Here is a 9880-nt window from a genome sequence, read left to right on the forward strand (position 1 = left end):
CACCCAAACCCTCATTCTAAAAGATCTTAGTCCTTAATTGCCCTGCTTTTGGGGAAGCATGGATGTACTGAGAGGTGCCCCCAGAGAATCCTCTAGGTTCCAGAGATAGTCTTGCCTCCCTCCACTGTGTAGCAACAGTGGAATTTTCCCTTGAGAATCAGCATCAATTCAATTACTCGAGCCAGTAGCTTGGGCCCCCTCCCTCTTTTTTTTGCCCCATAGTTTAGTGGCATAGGGAGCCCAAAATGGCCAGGTAGCAGTCCCTTCTTCCAATTCAGTGGTACCATTTTTGTGTCCCTTTGTGGACCATTCCTCACTTGCGAACCAAGATCTCCAAATCAGTAGGCTCCAATTTTTCAGGATAAGAGGCAAAAACTGTGAGTGGGTAAGATCTAATGGGACAAGTCATTCCTACTCCCACCCCCTTGGTTCCTGGACCCGTGGATATTGGCCAGGGGGATGACAGCGCCATCTAATGGACTCTCATTCAAGGAAGTCCTTCATTCTGTATATCAAGCCGCATCCTTTCATGATGTTGTCTCCCACCCCGTGCTATAACCCAGTCTTCAGTAAGCTGTTCCACTTTTCAAGCAAGCCCCCGGGTTCCGGGTGACGAAGTATGTGTGGGAAGTCCTGTTAATTTTGTGGGCACAAGCCCATTGCCGCCGCTTCCTCTGCTGTGAAATGAGGGTCTTGATCAGAGGCGATGTTGTACGGAGTACATGGTGTCCATGGCGTCTCTGCTGGGAGGGCCCCAGGGTGTGGGTGAGCCAAGGCCGGTAGGAGGGGATGCAGAGGAGTCAGGACGCTACTGCAGGGTAAGATCTGGAGCCTCGGGTCCATATCAGGAAAGCTCTGGGAAACACCCCCTGGTGTGCAGCAAGCTGGGGCCAGTGGGCAGGCTCCAGAGGGATCCAATGTGCGCTGCCCTAGTGAGGCTGTGGCAAGGCGATCACCAAACCTGGGCTGAAGCTAACAGACTGCTGTGGGTCCCTCCACTCTGGGCACACAGCTGGGACAGAGCACGCTGGATGTCCCCCCACATGCACATCTCTGACAGCCTGCAGCAAGAGCAGACGCACCCCGGAACCCGGAAAGTCCCTTCCTTCCTGCAGTGTCCTTCTAGCATCCTTTTATCATCGTTCTCACTGTAAGGGAGAAATGCTCCATGGCCAGCCTGCTAGCCCAGAAGAAGTGCCGAGAGATGAATCGAGCTGAGGAGCAGTAAGTATACTGAGCAATTAAATAATACACTTGTAAAGAACGCATGGCTCAAAGAAGAAATCGGAAGGAAATTAGATAGTACTTTGAATGGAATAATAATGAAAATAAAACATATTAAAATGCCTACAATGCAGCTTTTTTTAGAAGAAATATTTATTTTTTTTTAAGATTTTATTTATTTATTTGACAGACAGAGATCACAAGTGGGCAGAGAGGCAGGCAGAGAGAGAGGAAGGGAAGCAGGCTCCCTGTCAAGCAGAGAGCCCAATGCGGGGCTCGATTTCAGGACCCTGGGATCATGACCTGAGCCAAAGGCAGAGGCTTTAACCCACTGAGCCACTCAGGCACCGCTAGAAGAAATATTTAAAACCAATGGTCTTGGGAAAACTGGGTGGCTCAGTCAGTTAAGCATCGGCCTTGGGCTCAGGTCATGATCCAGAGTCCTGGGATCAAGACCCGCATTGGGCTCCCCGCTTCTCCCTCTGCCTACCGCTCCCCCTGCTTGGGTTCCCTCTATCTCTCTAATAAACAAATGCAATCTTTGACAAAAATATTTTATTTTTTAAAAAAATATTTAAAAAAAAAAGAGGGACACCTGGGTGGCTCGGTTGGGCGACTGCCTTTGGCTCGGGTCATGATCCTGGAGTCCGGGGATAGAGTCCCGCATCGGGCTTCCTGCTCAGCGGGGAGTCTGCTTCTCTCTCTGACCCTCCCACTTCTCAAGCTCTCTCTCTCTCTCTCAAATAAATAAAATCTTTTAAAAAAATATTTTAAAAAAGATTTTATTTATTTGACAGAAAGATCACAAGTAGGCAGAGAGGCAAGCAGACAGAGAGGGGGAAGCAGGCTCCCCGATGAACAGAGAGCCCAATGCAGGGCTCAATCCCAGGACTCTGAGATCATGACCTGAGCTGAAGGCAGAGGCTTAATTCACTGAGCCACCCAGGCGCACCCCCTTTTTTTAAATATATTTTTAAAAGATTTTATTTATTGGGGTGCCTGGGTGGCTCAGTGGGTTAAACCTCTGCATTCAGCTCAGGTCATGGTCTCAGGGTCCTGGGATCGAGCCCCATATTGGGCTCTCTGCTCAGCAGGGGGCCTGCTTCCCCCTGCCTCTCTGCCTACTTGTGATCTCTCTGTCAAATAAATAAATAAAATTAAAAATTAAAAAAAGATTTTATTTATTTATATGATAGAGATCACAAGCAGGCAGAGAGAGAGGGGGAAGTAGGCTCCCCCCTGGGCAGAGAGCCCGATGCGGGGCTCGATCCCAAGACCCTGAGATCATGACCTGAGCCGAAGGCAGAGGCTCAAGCCACTGAGCCACCCAGGCACTTGGTGATTTCTTTTTTCTCACTGATTTTGATGTGCATTCCCGTGATGATGAGTGACGTTGAGCACCTTTTCATGTGTCTGCTGGCCATCTGGATGTCATCTTCAGAAAAATGTCTGTTCATAGCGTCTGCCCATTTCTTAAGCAGACGTTTTGTTATTGAGTGTATAAGTTCTCTATTTATTTTATTGTATTTTAAAGATTTTATTTATTTATTTGACACAGAGAGAGATCACAAGTAGGCAGAGAGGCAGGCAGAGAGAGGGGGGAAGCAGGCTGCTCTCGGAGCAGAGAGCCCAATGCGGGGCTCGATCCCAGGAACCTGGGATCATGACCTGAGTAGAAGGCAGAGGCCCAACCCACTGAGCCACCCAGGTGCCCCAGTTCTCTATTGATTTTAGATATTAACCCCTTATTGTATATATGACTACACTGTAATTGCTCCCACCCCCCAGGGCCCTGGCTTTTTAACTGCTTGTTTAAAAAGGTGCTGAGCCCTTACCCTGGGCTCCTTGGATGGCGCTTTGTGTGCCCCACTATCTGGGCTCATTGTCATTCAAAGGACCTGGGTGCAGGGGACCCAGGCTGCCATGCTGCCATTCTTGCTGCTTGCTGTGCTAGGAGCAATTCAGTCTTACCATCTACTTTAACCTTTGGTACGTTTACTCCTTGCCATCCTTTATGACAGGGGTGAATAGGGCCAGGTGGTTAAGTTTTCAAGGCTGCAGGCCACATTGTTTCTGCTGGAGAGGACTCAGTTTAACCACTGTCCCCTGAGAGAAGCGGTATACAATATGTAAATGGCTGGGTGTGGTTGTGTTTCGCCACCATCACACCCTGCCAACCTAACAAGAGCGAGCAGCTGGTCCACCTTCCTTTTAGAGATGGGACATCTGAGACTCAAAGCCGGAACCTGCCTAATGTCTCATATGGAGCAGGCAGTAGAGGTAAAGACGGCCCTGTGCCACCAGATCCCTTTCCACCCTTCCCCACCTTACTCTGTGCTTTGCTCACCGTTGCTAAAGAAAACCCTCAGCTTGCAGAAATTTCTGCCAATGGGAGGCACAAGTAGAGATAGAAAGGCAGAGGAGAGGGGAGGGAAACAAGGTTGGTTATGTACCCACCAGGCTTCCCGGACTGTCAGGGCCTGGTGGGAGGGCTTCTTCATACCCCTCTCCAGGTGCATGGAATCACTTCTGCTCCTTCCCCTTTATGCCCAGAAGAAAAGAATTACTGCCCACCTCCATTCCAACTAGCGAGGAGTACATAGCCGTCCTTAAATGTTAGTCACTCTATTGAAATTACCCGTTTCCTGCCCTGCCAGGACCGACTGCGGGTTAACGGGCATGTCAGCCTGTGTCCACTGAAAACCCTTTATCTTTCCACTCCTCTGCAGGAAGCGACACACTTTTATTACTCCAAATGGTATTCAGACTCCAGAACCCAGTTCACAGGCAACTTCTTTCAGTTCCGACGAGGAGTATTTTGGTCTCTCAACTCCCCTCCTGTTCTGGGTCACGTGGTGATCACGTTTCATCTTTGTGTCTTCTCTGTGCTTCTTGGAGGGGGCCTCTGTTTCTGACCCATTGTGGGGTCCGCTAACTACCTGACACCTAAATCGGCCACACTACAAGCCGATGCTAACCCCCACGCGGCGTTTGCAGAGCACCGTCGCGCAAGCTGCTTCTCATCATAAGTCCCTTGTTAGAAAAGAGAATCTTCGGGCTAGGGCCCATTTACTAATCCTGTGGTCACGGTGCCACACAGCTGACCATTTAGACCAATGCGTGACCACCTGGGGTCGGGGGAGCCTGAGACCTGCCACTGCCCCGGGGCCCCTCGGGCGACAGCTGTGCCCCCTGTCACTCTTCCTCCACGCTCAGCGAGGCGAAGTCCCACCAAAGACTGTCGGCCCGCGCTCCTCCCCGCGCACGCGTGGCCGGGCCCTGGAAACCATAGAGTGCCGCGGGCGGACAGAGGGGCCATAAGCCGGGGTCGCTCCATCCCCCGCTTCCGGCCGCGCCTCGCTGCTCTGGGAGCGGCTGTAGCGGCGTGCGCAGTTTCCATGGGGACTGAAGATGGCGCCGCGAGGTGAGATTTCGGAGGTGTGTGAGTCTCTGGTCCTGATGCCTTCAGTGTCCCTCTCGCCCCCGTTAGAGCTCGACCTAAACTCGTCATTCTCGGGGCCAGGGACATCGCTCCCCGCTCGTCTAGAGTGGGGTTTCGCAGCCCCACCCTCCCGGGATGCCTGAAGGTCTCCAGGTGCAGGTCTAGAAGTCCCCAGATCCTGAGCTGGGCCTCTTCTAGGCCGGCTCAGTTACGAATTTGCTGTGTGACCTCGAACAGGCCAGTGCTGGCCTTTGCGCCCCAATGGGCCGAATAGTGACCGGGTTAGATCTTAGAGAGGCCTTGACTTCCACCCAGAAGACAAGAGTCGGGTTTGACGGTAATTCCGGGGAATGAGGGGGGTTCAGGGAAGCCCCCTACACACACACACACACACACACACACACACACGCAGAGACGCGCGCACATGCCCTCTCTTTATCCGCAGTCAGAGGTACCCCAGGTGGCCTTTTCCACTAGCTGCGACCTCGTGTTTTCTTCCAAGTTAGGCACAGAACCATTCAAAGAACAGAGATTGAGGTGCCGTCTGGCCCATCCCTCTTATTTGTGCTCATCTTTCCAGGTAAACGGCTGTCCTCCACTCCCCTGGAAATCCTGTTCTTTCTGAACGGGTGGTATTATGCTACCTATTTTCTACTGGAACTCTTCATATTTCTGTACAAAGGTAAGGCGTGGGGCTTGACTACCGTTGCCCCAACATCCCTTCCCCACTTCAGCCCAGAGCCAACTCCCATCAAGAGCCTGCTTTTCTGTAGCTCCGCCTCACTTCTTCATTCTATGGCTTCTTCGAGAATGATTCACTTGGAAGCCCCTCAGCAAGCATTTCCTTAGTTTGGGAAATGTGGACTTCTCTGTCCCTACTCTCCCTTGTCACCTCTCTGCTGAGCCCCACTAAGCTCATTTGTGACCCTCAGAAACTGTTCAGGGGCCAGTGTACCTATGTAGACCCAGTCATTTTGGAGAGTGGAGGCCTCACAGACTCTTGGAGTTTGGGGTGAAATCCCCTAATAACGAGCCGGCCTCTAACAGACACAGTCACGCTGCAAGTTAACGTGTCCTGCAGCAGGTTAATAGATCCTGCCCACATCTCGCTAACTAGTTCATGGAAAGCTGATAAGATGCATGCCCTCTTTATCCCCAGGTGTGGGGGAGCTCTTGTGGGTGCTGTTATAGGCTTGAAAACCCTGGCTTTTCTGTTGGCAGCTCTCCTGCTACCATATCCAACAGCCAACCTAGTACTCGATGTGGTGATGCTTCTCCTTTACCTTGGAATTGAAGTAATTCGACTGTTTTTTGGTGAGTGTTGTCCAGAGAATATTTCCATTCCTTCTCAGACAGACTGCTCTCTGTAACTTGATTAACAAGAACAAGTACATAACCTAGTCTCACAGTAAGAGATTGGATCTGGTGGAAAGTCCCATTACTCCCTCTCGGAAGTTTCAAGTTGCTTCATATTTTGGGTCAAGCTTTACTTGTTTGTTGCTCTGTAGGGCTAGAGGTTGTCAGTAGCATTTTAGATAGTTCCTTCCTAATTTCCTAAGTGCTAGGAGAGCCTGGTTCCTCCTCCTGGCTTGCTTGGGATAATAGATTTGACTGTAACTCCATGTTCAAGGCCATATATGTCGCATTAGTATTAAGGTCCCCTCTGCTCTCTGAACACGGATTTCTTAGGACATTTTTTTTTTTAAGATTTTATTTATTTATTTGACAGAGCAAGAGAGGGAGACAGAGCAGAAGTCGAGAGAGCAGCAGAGGGAGAGGGAGAAGCAGGCTCTCCACTGAGCAGGGAACCTGACACAGGGCTCAGTCCCAGGACCCTGAGATCATGACCTGAGCCAAAGGCTGATGCTTAACCAACTGAGCCACCCAGGTACCCTTAGGACAAGTTTTTTATCCTCCCAGATCCAGAGCAAATTCCTTACTAGTTAGAATATCTTATCCCAGAAAACAGTGTTAAAACAGAAGCTGAGAAGAAACAGTATTTGCAACACATGTAACAAAGGATAAAGAAGGCTCACGTAAATCACTAAAGAAAAGATGACCTAATTTTAAAAATTGGTAAGGGACACTAATAGGCAGTTCATATAAGAATAATTACAGAGGATCAGTAATCATGATAAGATGCCCAAACTCATTAATAAAAAGCAAGTTGAACCAACAAAGTAACAATTTCATCCATCATATTTAAAAGATTTCCAAATACCCAGTATTGGAATGGATATGAAGACCAGGCCTCTCTATTCCCACGCTCTTTGGGAATATAAATTAGAACAATTATTTTGCTAATAGTTTTGCCATGTAAAATATGTATTTTTTCTCTAAGATTTTTATTTGTTTATTGGACAGAGATAGAGATCACAGGTAGGCAGAGAGGCAGGCGGCGGGGGGGGGGGAAGCAGGCTCCCCGCTGAGCAGAGAGCCCAACGCGGGACTCGATCCAAGGACCCCAAGATCACGACCCGAGCCAAAGGCAGAGGCTCAACCCACTGAGCCACCCAGGCACCCTGTATTTTTTTTTTTTTTTAAGATTTTATTTATTAATTTGAGAGAGAGAACGTGCACATGAGTGGGGTTGAGGGGCAGAGGGAGAGAATCTTAAGCGGACTCCCCAGTGAGCACAGAGCCTGATGCAGGGCTTGATCTCACAGCTCTGAGATCATGACCTGAGCTGAAATCAAGAGTCATAAGCTCAAAGGACCGAGTCAGCCAGGTGCCCCTAAAATTTGTATTCTTAGTCCTGACAATTACACATCTAAAACTGGTTGAAAAAAACCAAATACTTCCACAGATATGTAAAGGTACCTATTGGAGAAAGCTTATGGCCACATATTTTGTAACATCAAAACATTAGAGGGGCCCCTGGCTGGCTTAGTCATGGAGTGTGCCACTCTTGATCTCTGGGTTGTAAGTCCAAGCCCCATGCTGGGTAGACATTACTTAAAAAATAAAATTAATTAAAAAAAAATTAGAGGGGCGCCTGGGTGGCTCAGTTGGTTAAGTATCTGACTTCAGGTCAGGTCATGATCTCAGGGTCCTGGGATCAAGCCCCACATTGGGCTCCCTGCTCAGTGGGAGTCTGCTTCTCCCTCTCCCTCTGCCCCTCCCCCCGATAGTACTCTCTCTCTAATAAACAAAATCTTAAAAAAAAATTGGAAGCAACCTAAACATCTGCTAATACAGGATTAGTTAAATAAATTATAGAATTGCCTCAATGAAATCGCTCATAGCCATTAAAAAAAGGAATTAGGTAGTTATACATGGAAAGGTGTCTAACTTCCGTTAAATAGGAAAAAATAAATGGAAAACAGTATGTAGAGTATGATCCTATTTTTATAATAATAAATAGTAATATGTAAGTATACACACATAAAAAAATCTGCAGCAGTATACATCGTTCTGTAATAATGGCTGTCTCCACTGGGCAGTCCTGGGGCCTTTTAGTTTCCATATTTTCTAAAATTATTTTCTGTATTTATATTAGTTGAAAAGTTTTCAATGATTATATATTATAGTTAAAAAATATTCCCCCCAAGCAAGGAAGTCACTGTCCCTTGAGTGGGAGGCAGACTTGAAGCAGGACCTTTGGAGTGAACGACTCCATCCTGCGGCACCTCCGGAGCCTCGTGTTTTGAGCGCAGTGGGACCCCATTTATAAATCTGCCCATCCCCATTTGGGATCATTTTTCTCTGCCTTGCCAGGCTCTCCCATACCCCCAACCTTTCCTCCGAGCCCAGGGAAAGCAGGCCACTTGGAGGTGACTCCATGGGCTGTGTCTGACAGGTACAAAGGGAAACCTCTGCCAACGAAAGATGCCACTTGGTATTAGCGTGGCCTTGACCTTCCCATCTGCCATGATGGCCTCCTATTACCTGCTGCTGCAGACCTACGTGCTCCGCCTAGAAGCCATCATGAACAGCATCTTGCTTTTCTTCTGTGGTTCAGAGCTGCTGCTTGAGGTGCTCACCCTGACGGCTTTCTCCAGGTACTGCTGCTGAGGGACCATTTCCTGTCACCTGAGGGTTGGGTTCCCACCTCCTCCTAGGGAGGGACTCATTGTCCTTCTGAAGCCTGAGGGGTCTGAAGCACTTTAAGGGGGAAAAGGGTGCCCGGGGGATTGCTTTTCCTATTCAGGGTAGACAGTTACTCAGGGAAGAGATTCTCTGTTCTTTGGGGCCAAGAGGCTTGGAAGATAGAACAGTTCAGGCCAGTTGCTCTTGTTCACTGGTCTTTTAACCTTTTTTCTTTCTTTCTGCCATCAGTATGGACAGGATTTGAAGTGCAGACATTTCAGCCAGCAGCCCTCATGGGCTGAGACCACAGGTTCTTCTGGTCTTTAGCCACACCAGTGAGAATGGGGTCACGTTGTTCTGGGAAGGGTCGCAGCTCTTCCTCAGTACAGACATCCGAGCGTGAGGCCACTGGGCATCATCTTCTAAACCAGGACCATCAGCCCAAGAGACTGTGCTACAGTCCAGCGTAGGGAGGGGCGAGGCTGTCCCATTCTGGCCCGGCTCAGAGCCAGCTCCCTGCTGAGCTCCGGTTCTCTTTGATCCTCATGGCCAGAGCATCTTGTGTGGCCCACGTGGGCTCCTTGGACTTCCTTCAGGACCGGAGCCACATACTCCCTGTGAGCACAGAGAACCTCGGGACGGTCTGCTCCCAGGGTGACGCCCAAGCCTCTCACGTCGTTCCCCAGAGACTGAGCTCCAGAATTTTTTTAGTGGCTCATAGTGTTATTTTTCTACTCTCATCATGATACAAACATTATTTTGTAATAAACGTATATTTTCTATCATGGGAGTTGCAGCCTTTTCCTTATGGCACCTGTCCCTAGAATTTCATCTGCCCCAAGGGAAGGTAGGCTTTGTCCCAGTGGTTTGTTCTCAGGCTGTGCTTACTGGTCCTGTGTGGACACGAAGGCAATGACGACTTTCTTCCCCCGGCTCTAGCTTAAATTAACCCCTAAAGGCTCCGTAAGCTTCCGTATCTTCCTCAGGCCTGTCGTCCTGTAACAGACTGCTTATATGCTTCACCTCTGCCCCAAAGCCAGCATCTTTTCTCTCACTCCTCTTACAGGTCATGGTCAGCTTCTTACCAGAGGCGGGAATACTTAAAAGAAGCATAGTCAAAAGCCAGCATTTTCCATTCGTTTATTTTAAAATTTCAAATTAACATAAAAGAAAATACACTTTTTT

At 48.9% G+C, this 9880-nt stretch overlaps 1 protein-coding gene across 4 annotated transcripts; it reads left to right on the forward strand.

Moving 5' to 3' along the window:
• Window positions 1–3412: 3412 nt before the first annotated feature.
• On the forward strand, window positions 3413–9485 carry TMEM216 (transmembrane protein 216). 4 transcript variants are annotated; one of them, XM_032879165.1, is made up of 5 exons: window positions 3413–3504; window positions 5247–5348; window positions 5888–5980; window positions 8466–8667; window positions 8945–9485. In XM_032879165.1, the coding sequence occupies exons 3-5, from the start codon at window positions 5935–5937 to the stop codon at window positions 8958–8960; spliced, it is 264 nt and encodes an 87-aa protein (XP_032735056.1). In that variant the 5' UTR covers window positions 3413–3504; window positions 5247–5348; window positions 5888–5934; the 3' UTR covers window positions 8961–9485. The 4 variants fall into 4 exon arrangements, with proteins under 4 accessions (XP_032735056.1, XP_032735052.1, XP_032735054.1 ...); XM_032879161.1 differs by lacking the exon at window positions 3413–3504 and adding an exon at window positions 3566–3839; XM_032879163.1 differs by lacking the exon at window positions 3413–3504 and adding an exon at window positions 4484–4648.
• Window positions 9486–9880: the final 395 nt, after the last annotated feature.

Source organism: Lontra canadensis, unplaced genomic scaffold (genome assembly GCF_010015895.1).
Source record: "Lontra canadensis isolate GAN:19392208 unplaced genomic scaffold, GSC_riverotter_1.0 scaffold66, whole genome shotgun sequence".
In the NCBI taxonomy this organism is placed as follows: domain Eukaryota; kingdom Metazoa; phylum Chordata; class Mammalia; order Carnivora; family Mustelidae; genus Lontra; species Lontra canadensis.